The 16,392-nt window shown below is 63.9% G+C and overlaps 1 protein-coding gene across 1 annotated transcript; it reads right to left on the bottom strand.

Annotated features, from left to right (window-relative positions):
* Positions 1-4,160: 4,160 nt before the first annotated feature.
* Positions 4,161-9,536, bottom strand: LOC127025870 (5-hydroxytryptamine receptor 3A-like). Its single transcript, XM_050911022.1, has 10 exons — positions 9,470-9,536; positions 9,019-9,022; positions 7,313-7,475; positions 7,097-7,141; positions 6,626-6,735; positions 5,895-6,064; positions 5,512-5,672; positions 5,043-5,253; positions 4,627-4,860; positions 4,161-4,459 (listed from the first exon to the last, which is right to left on the bottom strand). Exons 1-10 carry the CDS (start codon positions 9,534-9,536, stop codon positions 4,161-4,163), a joined length of 1,464 nt encoding a protein of 487 aa, XP_050766979.1.
* Between the last annotated feature and the right edge of the window lie 6,856 nt (positions 9,537-16,392).

Genomic DNA, 16,392 nt, shown 5'->3' with positions numbered 1-16,392 from the left:
CGGAGCCCGCGGCCGAGCTCATGTGGCTTTTTTTGCTTTAACCCCCCCCCGCCGTCCCCCTCCCTCCCTCCCTTAGTGCCGCAGCCTCCCGGCTGCGACGGCGTCGCGATCGGTGGTTGGAGCGATGCCGCCGTGACCCCGGGCGCGCGTCCCCGCCTCTGTTCGCCATGGCGCGGCCCCCGCCACCCCTCCGTATATATATATATATATATATATATAAGTATATATATGTGTATCATAGCAGTGAGGACCAAGCGCCCCGCAGGGCCCCGCGGCCCCGGGCTCCCTCTCCCCTGGCTTGTCGTCGGTGTCGTGAGTGCCCGCCTGCCCGTCCCATTGCTCTGTGTTGCCGCTCGTGGTTCGGGTCCGTCGCTGTCCTCGTTCCGTCTACCTCAGCACCTCTCTGAGCCCGGGCGCAGAAGGTGCCCAAGTTCCCCTTTGGTTTTCTCAGAGTATCTATCGGCTCCTATTTTTTGTACGACTTTCTCCCCCTCCCCTCGCCGTTCGCTCCCTTGCGGTTCTGCTTGCGAGTCCTCTCTGTCCTCTAGCCACAGATGCCGTTAGCTAAAAGTTTCCTGAACAATAAAGAAAATGGAAAAAAAAAAAAAAAAAATTAAAAAAAAAAATAAAACCAGTTGTGGTGTCTCCTAGTTGCAGCTCTCCGCATCTGCCTTCGTCCTGTGTAGATTCAGATGCATTTCTTTGTAAGACTTCAGTGTTTCTGACAGAGGAAAAAAAAAAGACAAAAAAAAGAAGAGTAAGAAGAAGAAGAATATACTGCTGCAGGTTTTTTTCTCTCCATGTGTCACTAAGTGAAGTTCGTGCCTTCTATAGCAAAGAGAATATTTTTTACATCCTACTAACGGTAGATTTTTTTGTAGTGAACATTTTTTGTATTTTTATTTATAAGTCTCATAAGGAAAATAGCAATGTTCAGTTGTATACCTTGAATCTGCAGTTAGAAAACAAAAAAAAACAACCAATAAAGTTAATTCCGTTGTCTCGGCCTGCCGTCTCCTGTTCCTGTGCCCGTGCCTGCCGGAGGAGGAGGAGGAGGAGGAGGAGGAAGGATGCATCCATCCCACCGGCCTGGGGCGAGCCGCGGGGGGACCCACGGCGGTGAGTTTGGGGGTGCCTGCTCGGCTCCCCCGGGGCTGGGGCGGGGGGGGGGGGGAGGGTTGTCCCATCCCTAAACCAACCCCGATGGGTGGGGGGTGCCCCCGGGATGCCGAGGTCCCGCGGAGGGGGAGCGAACCCGCACCCCTCGTCGCGGGCCGCGCGCCTCCCCGTCCCGCGGCGCGCTGCCTGCGCCGCTGCCTGCGCCGCTGCCTGCCTGCCTGCGCGCCTCACCAGGGAGCTGAGCAAGTTTGCCTCAATGGAAGTGAACTCGTTCATTTAAACCTGACTGCGGAGTAGTCTGGCCCCCCGCTGCGTTAATTATCCTGTAGTTCTCGACTGATTGCTGTACACTAAGCTTAAGCCCTCCTTTATTTATTTACTGACTACATTAACAGCAGCGCCTGCACTCCTTTTGTGCTGCGGCAAACTGTACGGCGCGCCGCGCGGGGCCAGGCGGGTGCTGCCGGCGTCGCCCGGCCCTGCCCGGGCCCGGTGGGTGCTGCCCGCGTCCCACGGGCGCTGCCCGCCACCCGCCTGGGCGTTAGGGTGCGGTGAAACGTTAACGACGGCGTGGTCGGAGTCACCGGATGCGAAGCATCGCTTATTTTTTTTTTCCGGGGATGGATGGCGTGTGCCGGGCTGCCGCGTGTGCTGGCGTCGAAGGCCGGGCTCGTCCCGTGCCCCAGGGCTTCCCGGCGGGTTTGGGGGGCTGCGAGCCCACCCCGAGGTCCCGGTCCCAGTCCCTGCCTCCCAGAGCTCCCCGCCAGCACAGCTCTTCCAGGGGAGGCTTCGGGCGAATAGGGGAGAACTTTGGTCCTGGTTCAGGCGGGCGGAGGTGGTCCCGCTGCCAGCAACCTGCCGGCGGCAGCGTCCCCGGGAGAAGGGGGGATGAAGCCCCTCTCCGGCGTTCGGCCTGGTACAAAGGCTTTATTCTGATACCGGGGAAATTGTCGTAGGACCGGGCCTTTGTCTGCACACTCGCGCAGCAGCTGGGAGCGATTATGCTGCAACAATGTTCTGTTCCATCAACATTATGTCCTCATTAAACCTTTATTAGGAGATTAGATTCAGATTTATTGATTTTTTTTTTTATTTATTTATTTTTTTTAAAGAGGAAAATCCAGGCTCCTCTCGGAGAGATGCCTGGAACTTTTCCCCGCATGCGGCGCTTCCCAAAGCAGCGAGAGGGCAAAGGGAGAACCTGGATCCTTCCTCCGGCGTGGGCAGCCTCCTCTTCCAGGGGGGAAAGGACCGCTGAGCTGCGCGAGGGGGTTAGGTTGGGTGCAGGACGGCTTCCTAGCCTGGGGAAGGATGAGGACCGAGCGCCCGCGCGGCCACCGGCGTGGTCCGTGGGACGCGGCGGCACAGGTGAGCGTCTCGCGGTGGGTCCCCGAGGGGCTCCAGGCTCCCAGCGGGCAGGAGAGGGATGGCTCCGCTGGCTCGGGGGTCCCGCCGCCCCGTCCCCTCCTCGAAGGCGCGGGCTGGGCGGCCTCGCACGCCCGGGTCAATGGGCCCATCGGATTTGTCTGTTGGAGCGTTTGATGTTACACGAAGGCGGCTCATTCCAGAGGGTGTTAATTGCCCGCTGCAGTGATCAGGTCTGTAGCGCCATCGATCTCGGCAGGATCAATGGGCTGATTTAGTGTCTCGCGAACTCTTTAACTGGACACCTCATCAATAGGCAGCCACTTACAGACCATCAGCGCATTAGCACGGGCCGGCGCGGCAGGAGCCCGCTCCACCCGTCCTCAGCACCCCTGTCACTCAGCGGGCAGTTTTCCTGCAGGTGATGGCTCCGGGACAGGGAGCGGGGCCCTTGGTCCAGGGCCGGTGGGCTTGGGGGCGGACGTAGGAGAGCTAGACGCTGTCAACCCACCTCTCCCTCCGCCGCCCGCAGCCCGACCGTACGCAGAGGCGCTCCTGGAGCACGGGATGGGCCCTCCCGTCACCTCCAGCATTTTCGAGGACAGTGCCCGCGCTGGTTGCTCAGGTACGTTACCGGCGTGCAGAGCGAGCCGTGCCTTTACAGGGTTTCGGGCAAGCACGGCAGGGCCGGGCGCCGCCCCGAAAACACCGTCGGTGTTTCTTGTCACAACCCCCTGGCACCCCCGGCTCTGAAACGGGAGCGGGTACCGCGCTGGGAGGATCTGCTCCTCGCAGTTCGGGCTCAACTCCCTGCTCCGGGATGCAGCCAGCGGTTCTTTCCTCTCGGCTGAGCCTCGTGCCTCCGCCCGGGCAGGGGTGGAGAGAGGGAGCCGGGGGATTGACCAAAGCTGCGGCAGCAACCGGTGACACCGCGGGTCTCTTCCAGCATCCCGGGCACCCCGGTTCGTTTGCCGTTGGCTGGCCCTGGCTCTCTCCCGGTTTACCGTACGGCTGGGCAGGAGCGTGACGGGGATCTGCTGGGCAAGCGTGCCCAAGGGGCCCGGGCGCGGGGACAAAGACCCGTGCGGAGCCCAGCGAGCAGGGGCGGTAACGGAGAAGGGGACACGGCGCTTCGTGCACGGAGGTGGGGGCTTCCCCAGGGCAGCGGGGCCGAGGGGTAGGGCACCCCGGGGGTAGCGGGGACCCACTCGGGGCAGCGGGAACCCCGGGGCAGCGGGGACCCCCGGGGAGCGGCGGGAACCCCCTCGGGGGCAGCAGGAACCCCCTCAGAGGCAGCGGGGACCCCTCGGGAGCAGTGGGGACCCCCGGGAGCGGCGGGGACCCCCTCGGGGCAGCGGGGACCCCCGGGCGGGCGGCGGCGGGGCCGCTGTCCGCGGTGCTGAAGCGGCGGCCGCCGGTGGGGCCGGGCTGGGGGCGCTGCCGGGGGGCGTTGGGGGGGTGTGGAAGCATGGCGCAAGGCTTGGGCAAGGGGTCATGGGTGCCCGGTGGTTCCTCCTCAGCTCCGCCTTCGTGCTCGGCTGCTGCGGAGCTGGGGGGGGACGGCGGCGGGTGCAGCAGCCTGGGTCAGCGAACGCCGGGGAGCCCCAGAGCCGAGGAGCGGCCTCGGCGGCGTCTGAGGGCCCCCCAGCTCTCTCGCCCCCGAAGGCGGGCGCCGCTCAGGCGTCCCGCCACACCGACCAGAGGGTGCCCAGCGTGACGCTGTAGGCCAGGACGGCCGCCAGGTACGCCCGGAAGAGCAGGACGTCCAAGACGTAGCCCACTTGCAGCCACTCGCGGGCGGCGTCGCGGAACTCCTCGCGTTTCTCCAGGAACTGGCGGATGGCGGTGATCTCGCGCAGGACGCCGCGCATCAGCGGGGAGCCCTCCGCCTGGCCGGCAAAGGCCGGCGCGGGCCTCGCGCCCCCCGCCGCCTCACGCTCCCGGGGGTCCTCGCAGCCGTAGTGGTTCAGCTTGGCTGCGGGATCCAGAGAGGCAAGGGAGAAAAATCTCTTTAGACAGGGACGTGGGATTTCTGCGGGTGACCCAGGCATCCGGATCACCACGCAAACAGGGGCCACCTAGACGGCTACATAGGACCTAGTCCCCTTCAGTTCCCCTGGGCCCTCTCTGTGCCGCCCTTACCTGTGCTGTCGTTGTTCTCCACCTCCCTGGAGATGTCCGAGCTCTGCGTCCTGCTTTGGCCGAATTCCTTCCTGTCCCGGATGCAGAGCAGGACGGCGGCTCGTTCCAGCAGCAGGCGCTTCACCCACTCGGGGACGTGGGGCTGCAGGTCCTGCTTGTGCACCAGGCGCACGATCAGGATGGTCTCCGTCAGGCTGACGACGAGCAGCGCCATGCACACCACGAAGTAGATGCCTGTGGGGGGACGTCAGCGAGGTGAGCGGCCCGCGGAGGCTCGTGCGCAGAGCGCGGTCCTGAGCGAGTCCTCCCTGCCCACCTTTCTAGGGGACCTGTGGTCTCTGTACAGAGCCGCAGCTCCTGCCGCTCCAGGCCCGGGACTGCCGTAGCAGTTGGCTTGGCAGGTAGTGCCGCCGTACCTATCAACGGGGTGCCGACGGCCGTAGCCGGCAGCGTGTCGGATACGATGATGAGGAAGACCGAGTAGCCCAGCAGGAGGGTGATCTTGAAAGAGACCCTCTCGCCGCTGTTGGGAGGTAGGTAGAAGCCCACGATGTCCATAACCATCAGGAAGATGCTGGGGAGCAGCAGGCTGACGGTGTAGAAGAGGGGGCGTCTCCGGATGACTACCTGCGGGACAGAGAGACAGGAAAGGCTCAGCGAAGGGTTGAAACGAGGGCTCGAGCCGGCGCGGCTCTCCGCCAAGGCAGGCGAGGATGGTGGGACGCGCTAAGGTGAGCCAGAGGAAGGGCTCAGCGCCAGGAGCCTCCTGCCCGCCGGCGGGAGCACCGCGGCCCGGCGCAGCTGGGTGATCAAGCAACAGGGGCGGTGGCAAGACCCTTCCCTAGCGCCCCATCCCCGAGAAGCGCGGCGGCCAAAGACCCTTACGTAGAACTTCATCTCGGCGTAGCTGTCGCTGCTCTTGACGCTGAACTCCTGGAAGCGGCTGAGGACGTAGAGCAGCTCCCACTCGCCCTGGTTCATGAAGACGCTCCGGTCGAACTTGACCAGCTCCGGCTGCCGCCACAGCGAGAGGTTGATGTCGCGGACTGGGGGGCGGCGGAGAGGTGAGGACCAGGGGTGCCCGGCCCGAAGCGCCGGCAGCTGCCGGCACCTCCACGCCGGGCTGGGTGCCTGCCCGCCCCGCACGCATCCCCGATCCGCTGGGGCCATCTAGAGGGGCGAGTCGCCTTCTGCACGGAGCTCCAGCCCGGCGGAGGTCCTGCCCGCTCCCCCCGAGCCCCCCCGGCCCCGGGGGTCCCGGCACTCACTGTGGTGCAGCCAACTGGTGAAGGTGAGCGAGCAGTTCTGGACGTCGAAGGGGAAGTTGTAGATGTCCAGGCTGCAGGCGGTCATCACCTGGATGGGTTTGAGGTTCTGCACCTCCCCGTGGTGGCCAACGTAGACGTAGGGGACGTGGGGGGACTTCCCGACGTCCACGCTGGGGGGCACGAGGGACAGAGAGCGGGGCTGGGGAGCACTCTGGGCCGGGACTCCTCCTGCCGACCCGCGTTTGGGAGGGGAACTCCCACGTGCCCCCCCCATCTGCTTTTTTGGCCGTACCCACGCAGGGACGCCTGCCTGGCATCACCTCTGCGCTGCCCTCTCCCAGCCCAAGGAGCATCCGTGTCCTTGCCCCGGGGCCCTCTGGAGCCGGTGGGAACACCTTAAATCCCCACGGAGCGGGAAGGACGCCGGCTGGCTTCGCAGGAAGGGCCGGCAGCTCTGCAGCTGCCCTCGCATTGTGCTGCCTTCACAAAGCCTTTCTCCAGATAGCTGGATCCCACCCCCGGCACGGCGCGGGTAATTACCGACGGTTGCGGTTAGCCAGCATTGGAAATGGCCCAACTGCCCAGCCGTTCCCCATCTGCAGCTCGCCCGATGCGGGGAGGCTGCCAGCTCTGTGCCGGGAATACAAAGCGCGGGGCGGCGCGTGCCCGCGGTGGGCGAGGGGGGTCCGGCCCCGGGCCGTCTCCCCCCCGGGGACTTTGGCCACACTCACAACTCGTTGATGAGGATGTCGGGCACCCAGATGCTCTCCGCGGGGAGGGAGATCTGCGTCAGGTTGTCGAAGCGCGCCGGGTCCCACCTGAGGAACTCGTCGGTCCAGTGCTGGGGACAAGGGAGAGGGGGGCTTGGAGGGCGAGGGTCCCTTCCACCCCGCCGGGACCCAAACCCCAGGCCAGCACCCTGCCGTGGGAACCGCTCTTCGGTGCCATCCGCAGGAGGGAGGAAAGGCTTGTCCCCCGGCTATCGCACCACCCAACGGGGTGAAGCCGGAGCGCGAAAGCTGTGCCTTGAGTTCGTGCCCTACAGAGGCCCTGCCGTCCCCTGGGATGGGTTCGACCCTGCTGCGCTCCTGCAGGGCTGCACGCCTCTCCCGCGGCAAAGCCTGTGTTTGCAGGGGGGCTCGGCCCCGGGGGGGGGGACCCTGGCAAGGGAGGGGCGAGGTTTCACGGTCCCATCCGCTCACCTGCCTGTACCAGATGTATGTGGTGAGCACCTGGTTCTTCTCATCCTGCGGGAAGAAGAGGACGCGGTGTCAGCACAGCGGGTATCGGCACTCTGGAAGATGGGCAGAGGGTGCCGCGCACCGGGTACCGTTCCCCGTGCCGCGGACGCGCAGAAGCTGCCCGCGCTGCAGGCACAGCTGCCCCCACCCCACGCGGGATGGGAGCAGAGGACTCACCACGCTGAGGATGGCGTAGACCATGAGGTCGATGGCCACGTCGGTGGTCGTTCGCCAGTCCCGCACGGGCCGGGTGCCCTTCTGGTAGCGGGCCAGCAGGTAGTGGGACAGCCGGCGCAGGGCGGGCTCGGCAGGCTCCGGCGTCCGGCCACCCCGCCGGTACCTGCCGGCAGAGGGAGGGATGGACGGAGGGCCGCTCGCACCGGGGCGGCGGCTGCAGTCGCCCCGGGGGTGTGCCGCGAACCGCGGGACGCTGCTGGCTGCCACCCCCCGCTGACCGCTCGGGGTTTCCCATCAAAGCGCGGGAGGAGCATCCCGACGGGAAACAAGCCTGCGTGCCAGAACCGTCACCTAACGTTTTATTAGTATCTTCCGCTGTGTAGGTGGACAGGGCTGCGACCTTCCCCCGGCCTTGGAAGGCAGGGCTGCCGTCTTCTGCCTCTCCCGGACGGACGCCAGGACAGCGGCAGCGGGGGACCGCGAGGCGCTCGCTGCCCCCAGACAAGTTTCCTACTGCTCGCTGCTTCCAGGGGCATGTCTTCTTTGCTATGCAGGTGGAGGCGGTGAAGGTTGGAGGTGAACGGGGATGCTGAATTCGTTTACTAGGTACCTTGGCATTTATTAGGTATCTTGGCTTCTGTTTCCTGTGGAAACGGTGCCTCGGCTGGTGCCGGCAGCATTAATCGCAGAGCAAATTGCTCGCGGCACCCGCGTCCTCGCTGCAAGGCAGCCGGCGACGCCGCAGCCGAGCCAGGGCGGCAGAGCCGCGCTCGTGGCTCTGCTCTGCAGCACGCCCAGACCCGGCGTCCAATTCCCGCCTAATCAAAGGGACTAATTGGAATAGATCTGCGGGAACTTGGGAAAAGCTGCTGGGAAAGGAACTTTAATCTCTCTTTGAAGCTAAAAAAAACCAAAACCCAGCAGCCTCAGCCCCTCCGACGTTGCACGCGATCGGTAATGCCGGGGAGCCGGGCAGGCGCATGACCCTCGCCCAGGCCGGCGTGCGCCGATGGAGACGGCGAGTGGGGGGGCGAGAGGCAGCAATTAGGGTGAGGGGAGGAAAACAGGCACTGCCAGCATCGCGCGCGGGGCCAAGCGGCCTTTCCTGCTGGCGGCAGCTGGCGGCAGCTGGCTCGCGCCCGCGCTCCTCCTCGCACCCTCTCCTCCTCCTCCTCCTCGCACTCGTGCCGCCGAGCTCCGGGTCGGCATGCTCTGGCAGCACGGAAGTGGCTTTGCAGAGGGAGGACTGGGCTGGGTTCTGCCGCGGACACCGTGCCGGTCTGCCCGGCCCCGAACCTGTGCCGGCAACTCGCCCGGTGCAACTCGGCGCGGCCCTGGCACAAACGGGGTGCTTCTGCACAGACCTTCCTCCCCTCTTACCTCCGGCATCGCTAGGGCAAGAGCATCATTGCTCCCGCTCCTTTTCTGCCGCTTCTGCTGTGCTAACTGCGGGAGAAGGTTTGGGAGTCGGGAGCGATGCCCCGATGCGAGGGGCTACCTGACTGAGTCACAAACCTGCTGAAAGCTCTCAGCTGCGGTGGTGTGAAACAGCACAAGTACTATTCTGCTCGTTCTCGGGAAGGTTAAACACGGAAAAATAATAATGGTAGCTGGTGGGCGTTTTGGCAGTCGGTTTTGCGCCGTGCGGAGCTGAGATCGCAAACCATAGGCACAGCATTGCTTCTGCACGCTGCCGTCCCCAAAACCCAGCTCTGCGTTACGAGGGATGAAACATTACGTTAGAGAAATCCCTTTATCGGGTGGAGGGCTCAGGCAGAGGGATGCAGGCAGGCAGGCAGGCAGGAGATAACCCTGTTTTCTCTTCCTATACACCCTCAGGGCTCGGACCCTGCACGCTTCCAGAGTGCTTCGAAGCCCCGTGCCGATGAGCCCACAGCGCAGAGCTGGGTTCAAACGCCGCGTTCCCTTGCTGCGGGCGCTCAGCCTGCGTCGCCCAGGCAGGCAGCACCCCTGGGCTCGGGCTTCTCCCAGGTACGTCGCTTTTCAATAGCATTAAGGTCTCTCTAAAAAGCAGCCCTTCGCCTGCCGCCCGGCGCCGCTCGGGTTTTAGGAAGGCGTCGCACGGCGCCGTTCGGTGCCGGGAGCGCCCGGTTCTGCCCCAGCTCTCCAGCCCTGCCCGCGGGCCCCTCGCCTTACCTTGGCTCTGCAGCGTCGAGGCGAGCGGCAGCAGGGCCAGCAGCGCCCCGAGAGCGGCGGGCGTCATGGCTCTCGTGCCGCCACTCCGCTGGCTCCCAGCCGCTGCCTCCCTCCTCCCCAGCCTGCCGGCTCGGGCTCGGCGGAGGAGTGAAGCACCCGAGCAGGGAGGCAGGCAGGCAGCACTCCTTGCTCGCCTTCCCCCCCGCCGTCGGGTTTTTGAGAACGCCCAATTAATCTCGCGATCAGCCTCTCCCGCTGCATCAAGTTTCAGGCTGGGAGGATGCGAGCGGAGCCCACCCAGCCACCCCCCCGCACACCCCACCGGCTCCCCCGGGGACCCCCCGTTCCACCCCCTGCCGCGTCCCCTGCCCGGGGTGCCTGGCCCTGGAAAAGCGGGTTTCAGGGGTGCAAGCATCGTGCCTGCGTGCAGCAGGAGCGGGGGGCACAGCGGGGGTGCGGGGAAGAGGATGCCGCAGGCACCAGGAGGTCCTCGGGGATCAGAAAGTCGGGGGTGGGGGGGGACCCTCTGAGATGGGGTGGTCTGTGCCGGGAGGTTACCGAGACACGGCCAGCGCTGGCGCGGGGCGGTTTTCCATCAGCATGGGAACGGGGTGGGGGGGCTCTGGAGGTACTGGGCTTCCCTTCACACCCTGTGGCGGGGTGGATCTGTCCTGCTGGAGACGGGCACAGCTGGCAGATGCAGGCAGCACGTGCTGCCGGCCTGCCCTTCGCACCCCTGCCAGGGGCAGAAAGCCTTCCCCAACCACCTCGGACCCGGCACCAAGACGAGGGTCTGTTCTCATTGCAGCGGTGTGCATTTGCATGCAAACGTCAGCAAATGAAAGCACTTCTTGCCAGTTCCCCTTTCCCCAAATATTCAACGCCTTCGGGCAAACGAGACCGTAAGCGAGGGTTGGTCTCGTACAATTGGGAGCAAAAATTTGTCCAGCAAAAATCTGGTACCCTGCTCAGGCAGCAGTGTCCTTCCCTCCGCGCCAGAGCATCGTGTCCTTGGGGCTAGGCGACGTCCCTCTGCCTGGCAGGGGAGCCTTGCCCCGACCCCCGTTCCCTATAATCTTATATATTCGTCTACGTATGTCCGCGTTTCTATGTGCTGTAGGCGCCCGTGCCCCCACGAAGCTGCCAGCTGCTGGAAGTGCGAGGGAAGCGGCGGGCAGAGACCGGAGCCTGCGGCGGTGGCGCAGAGCAAATCGCATCAGATGGCAGCGTGGAGTCACTTAAACGAGATAAGAATTAGTGCGCGGCCCTGATGAACTCCCCCTCGGCTGCCAACAGCGGTGTCAGGGAGAGAGCGAGAGCAGAGCCGGGGCTAATTTGATTTCTCGGCTCCGTTAGCGGCTGGCAAGTCACCTCCCGGGGAGCGCAGGCAGCTCGGAGCTCTTTCCCCTTATTGAATCTGGGTAATGAAAATCACGGGCAGCGCCGCGGCGGCGCTGGGGACCGTGCCCCGCTCTGCCCCCTCGCCTCCGGCCCCCCGCATCCGCGGCGGGCAGGATGCGGCCGAGGGGGCGAGGACCGCTCAAGCGGAGCCTCTGCTGCAGCATCATTAACTCTGAATTTTCTCCCTTGGGTTTTACGTCTTCATCTTAAAGAGATTTTAATGTAGTTCCTATCAGCCCTCCTGTTATCGGATATCTAATTAGCGTGATCTATTATAGCCTCGCATTACGCGCACGCGCGCGCAGGGGGGCTCTTGCGGGACTTTTTGTGGGACGGCTGATATCAATCGGCAGCGCCCGGATCAGATTTACTTTCCGAAATGGCGTAATGGGATTTTATTAGCCCTGTAATCTGCTGCTCGGTAATTGCTTTTCTGGGAATCGAAGCGCTTGGCGTCCGGGGCTTCCCGCGGCTCAGCCCTGCGTCCTGCCCGGGCTCTGCCCGCAGCTGGGCACGGCAGCATCTCTGCGCTGGGATGGAGACGAAGGGCTTTTTCCAAGGGCAGCCACGCTGAGAGCCGGTACCTGGGCTAGGCAAGCAGCGACCTCCTTAAGCTGGTGCTTAGCCAAGAGCTACGGTGATCTCGGAGGCCGGGGCGAGCACAGGGGCGCAGGCACAAAGTCCCTGCGATGCGACGGGACGAGTGATGCTCAGCATCCCCCCACCCGCAACGGGGCGAGCGACGCTCCGCGTCCCCCATCACCCCAACCCACCCTTACCGGGAATGAAACCGAGCCCCGTGCGCGCAGCATTATGCACCGTACTCCCGCGGCAGCGTTAGCCTCGGCAGCTCCCGCGCCGTGCCGCGGGACCGCCGGGGGCTTTGGCAGGCGTGCGGCTGAGCTCCGTGCAGGACGGGGTGCCGCAGCCGGGCCAGGGACCGCGGTGGGAGCCGGGAGGGAGGTCTCAGCTGTGGTGCCTGCCCGCGCAGAGCAGGCAGGGGAGGGAAGCGGCCATCCTCCGGGCTGCCACGACTCGCCTTTCAGAGCGTGTTTGGAGCGTCAAAAGCAATAAAGCATCGTGGAGGAGCCCTGGCAGCGCGGCTGCCTCCCGGCCCCGGCCCCATCACGCGCCCGAGGCCGCTCATTACGGAGCCTCACGCTCCCCCGAATTGCATGTCTGCTATGATTTAACGCTGCGAGACATGAAATAAACACCGCACGCAGGCAGGGCTGCCGGCGCTGGCACGGGCAGGCTCGCGGCAGCCCCCGGCGCCGGGGGATGCGGGACCCTCCCGTGGGGCAGCGGTCCCCGGGGACGCTCGGGCTCGCTGCATCCTCGGGGCGCTGCGAGGGTCCCCAGGGCCAGAGCGGGGGGGGACACGCGGGGTCTCTCCTCCGGCACCCGCCTCGCGCAGCTCCAAGACCGAAGCAGAAACCGAAGTGCCGGGAGTGGGCGCTCGGTGTGGCGCCCTTGGCTCATTTAATCGCTGTCGTGGGTCACCGGGGACGCTGGTAGCTTTGCCCCGCGCCGCGTAAACGCCTCGCTGCCTGGCTGATTACGTACCCCTAAAGTAAATAACTCCGCGTAAATAGAGGCGGGCTCGGGGGGTAGAGCCCGAGGGGGGGCTGCCGCCACGGGCTCCCTCGCTGCACCCTCCGCTGCGGCTGCCGGTAAAGGCTTCTCACCCCGAAACCGTGCATGCGTGGGGTGGCTGGTGGCGGCGTGAACTCGGGCGTCGGGCTGGGCGCAGGCAGCCTGCCCTGGGACGTGCCCTTGAAGCGAAAAGCCGCTTTGCTCCGGCCCTGCGGGAAGCGATGCCCTGCAGCCCAGCACCCTTGGAGCAGGCAGGCTGCCCGCCGGCAGCGGAGGGGACGGGTCGCCCAAGGACCACGGAACTGCTAAAAAATCGCCCTCGGCAGGTACCGAGCCCATCCTCACCCCACCAGCAAAGGAGCCCGACGCCTTTAAATCCCCCGGCGAAGGGAGGGGAGCGCTTTCCTTTCAGTCCTCTTCTCCATTAGACACCCTTCAGGTGTTAGCAATATTCTGCCACTGTTTCATTATCCATTAAAGCCAGGTAATAATAAGTACGCGAAGGTATTTGGAGCCCATTGCTGTTAATGAAGGAGATCCAGCTCATCCCGAGCGGGGACGGCAGCCACGCGTCGCAGGCGCGAGATCACCCAAGGTTAGGCGGGAATTGCCTTGCTGAGAGCGGACCCGATGGGTGTTTAGTCTTGTGTGACTCTCTTTTCCTTTTTATTTTCACTTTTTTAAAGGAGACCCGTGCCGGAGGCTCGCTAGGCAGGAGAGGGAAGCTGGGCTCCAGCGCCGTTGTGGCTGCACCGGCAGCATCCCAAAGGTAGCTTGGCAGCAGGGATCGCGCACACGCCGGCTACCTTGATGTAAAAATGTCGTGTCTGCCTTCCTCACCGTTCACCCCAGCTCTTCTGCTGCGGCTGTACTTTTAAAGAAGTATTTCCAGTCAGAAACCACAGCGCTTCCAGCCTGGGTTTTAATAAAACCACGTTGGCCATTACAGCTGGGTATTTTTCCCTTCATTTTCCGGAGAAAATGAGGGAGATTTCAAGCAAATTGGAAAGGTTAATTTGGGCTGCAAAGGCTGTTAGCTTTTGATGCAAAACACCTGAAAAAGTCTTACAGAAAAGCCTCCTCCCTCTTGTTCCTGTTGGAGCCCAACGCGCAGCCAGAGCGGCCGGGGCACCGCAGCCGGGCTCTGCCCCAGGGCCGGGGGTCCCAGCCCTGCCGGGTCGCCTCAAGAAGTCCTAGTCCTAGTCAAGAAGCTCCCGCAAACGAAGCCATCCTTCTTCCACGAGCGGTGCGGATGGGGGAGCTGGTCTGCAGGGTGGTGGGGCAAGACGGCTGGGCCAGGGGATGCTCCGGGGCCAGGGGATGCTCCGGGGCCAGGGGATGCTCCCAGTCCAGGGATGCTCCGAGGCCAGGGGATGCTCCCAGTCCAGGGATGCTCCCGGGCCAGGGATACTCCTGGTCCAGGGATGCTCCGGTCCAGGGGATGCTCTCAGGCCAGGGAAGGAAGGCAGAGACAGATGCAGAGCAAGGCAGGGAGGGCTGCGGCAGCGCTGGAAAGGTCGGCCGCTGTCGCACAACGCGTGGGGACGGCCCCGGAGGGGACGGTGGCTGGAGACGGGCTGGGAGCACGTGGTGCTCAGCCGTGTGCAGGATGCTGCCGACGGCGGGCTGCCGCTCTGGCCGTCGAGGGGATGGTGCCCGCATGCGGGCATCGTGTCCCGACCACCCCGTGGCCGAGGATTTCGCAGGGAAGCGTGAATTTGGGGGTGCCCCTGTTTCTGGGTGCTGAGCTGGAGGCAGAGCCCAGCACGAGGCTTTTGTGTTGGGGGGTGGGTTTTGTGCCACAGCGTGGGCGAAAACTTCCCGCTGTTTCTGTTTAAGGATAGGAACGGAATCCTCGCGAGGAAACCAGAAAGACGCCGCGCCTGGCAAGCTCGCAACTCGTGGGCGACGCGACCCAGAGCCGGGATGTGACCGAGGGGCAGCGAAATCTCCCTCATCCCGCCACGGAGGCTGGAGCTCCAGGTGAGAAATTCCGAGGATCATTTGCTGTCTCAAGCACGAGTGTTTGGTGCCCGCTGAAATTCCCTGCAACTCCCGTTCCCCTAGTGCTAATACACCGTTCTGGGGATTTTTTTTTACATTTTTTAAAGCACCTACAGCGCAAATTGCTTCCTTTTGCTAAGACGCAGCCGTATGGAAAGATCTCGGGACATGGAAGCAGTGGGGTAAGGGCAGGTCTTCCGCTCGTTCTTTGTCTGAGGGTGTACGATCCCCCTCTGCAGTAAATTATCTTTGATGTAACGGCGCTTTGACAGCGCTTGACACTGCAAACGAATCGCCAGTATCTGTCCTGCACCCTAATTAGTCGCCATGGCATTAATCAGGCTGCTAAACATAATACATACCCTCGGCAAACCCGGAGCTAAAAATATGAGGCCGAGTTTATCTTTGTAACCGGAACGTTCAGAATATTTACGGTTAATGCTGTTTTTTTTAAGGTAGGGAAATTCCTGGGGACCCTTCCCTGGGCGGGGAGCTCCGGCTGCGGGCTGTGCCGGCCCGGAGCATCCTCGTGGGAGCACGGCCATCCCGGCAGCTCGCGGCCAAGCCGCAGCGAACGCCCGGCTCTTCCTCCTCAACTGAGACGAGGAGCCTCGCGGCACCAGCTGGCTGCCGGAATTGCCTCTCCGCCGGCGTTATTCCCGGCTCTTCCCTCTGCCTTTCCCACGTGCCTTCCATCTCGCTTGTTAAAAGCAACGGGTGCTTCACAGAAGAGGGGCTGGTTACTCTTCCTAACAGGGGGAGCCCGCTTAGAGCGAAACGGGTGGTTAGCGAGCAGGCGCTCCTGTTTCTCTCCCCCATCTCGGCAGCCAGACGCTGCGGCGTCCGTCGGGGATGCTCCAGCCCCGGCACAACCGTATCCGCGTCTCGCAGTCGGCCGACCTCGACATAAGCACGTTGGGAGTCTTACCCCCGACGGGATCATCTCCCCGCTCGGGCTTCCCCCAGGTCCCCGTAACAGCGGGATATTCCCAGGCAGGACTAGTCCTTTATGGATGCCAAGCAGGAGGCAGAGGATGGAGGCGGCGATGAAGCCGGGGCTGGGAGCAGCTCGGGCGAAGCAGCGTGCCCGCGGCAGCACGGGGGGGATCCCATAGCAAAAATCACAGTGACCAACATCGCCTCCCTATCTCTCGCTACTAACAGCCTCGCAGGCTCCCGAAACGGGCAGAATTTCTTACGTCGCCTTTAAGCTTTACCGGGTGTCTTGTTTTTCCTTTGCCTATCAGGGAAATTGGGTAACGCCGCCGGCTTGCTCGGTTTTACTTTATCAGCCCTGCTAACTCCTCCTCCTCGCCCTCTCGCCTCCCGAATTCCTGAGCTGGAGCACCTGTGAGAACGTGGGAGCCGAGACGATCCCGGAAAGGGCCACGTCGACATTCCCAGGCCTCTTCCAAAACAAAAGGCGAGGGATGCTCTGCGACCACCCAGGGAAAACCCACGCGGGGGAGATGCCCGCCCAGCCGGGAAAGGGCATTTTGGCTTGGGAATGAGCAAGCCGGGGGACGGCGGTGGCATCATCCGACCCTTTTACCCCCGTCCTCGTGCCCGCCCGGGGAGAAACGCCGACCGGCGATCCTAAGCGACGCGTTTCTGATGACGCCGCAGGATGTTTTGCTCGCCGGCCCCCGGGGAGCTCGGCCCCATCGGACCCGTGCGGGCTCGCCCGGATCCTGCAAAGCCCCCCCGGGACCCTCGCTTGGGATGTCTCCGCTTCAGGCGCGAAGTTGTTTTATGAAGAGAAAGGCGAAATCTCGGCCGTGCCGGCGCAGGGATGCGAAGGGAACGGCGCTCGATGCCCTTTGGCTCGCCAAACCCGGAAAAATGCCCATTTTCTGCCGATTTTACCCAGACCCCGAGAAGTACGGGCTTGGAAAAAAGCAGAAAGCAGGCGGCCGGCCCCC

This window comes from Gymnogyps californianus, chromosome 25 (assembly GCF_018139145.2).
Source record: "Gymnogyps californianus isolate 813 chromosome 25, ASM1813914v2, whole genome shotgun sequence".
Taxonomy (NCBI): Eukaryota; Metazoa; Chordata; class Aves; order Accipitriformes; family Cathartidae; genus Gymnogyps; species Gymnogyps californianus.
The sequence above is the reverse complement of the archived record's forward strand: the minus strand, read 5'-3'. Positions and strand labels throughout refer to the sequence as shown.

Bases quoted from the DNA above. Each gene is read 5' to 3' on its own strand.
- LOC127025870 (XM_050911022.1), bottom strand. From the start codon at position 9,536: ATGACGCCCGCCGCTCTCGGGGCGCTGCTGGCCCTGCTGCCGCTCGCC. The intron at 5,673-5,894 runs GTGAGTGCCGGG...GCCGCCCCCCAG, and splicing joins CACCAGTTGGCTGCACCACA to TCCGCGACATCAACCTCTCG. The intron at 5,254-5,511 runs GTAAGGGTCTTT...TCTGTCCCGCAG, and splicing joins ACGCCGAGATGAAGTTCTAC to GTAGTCATCCGGAGACGCCC.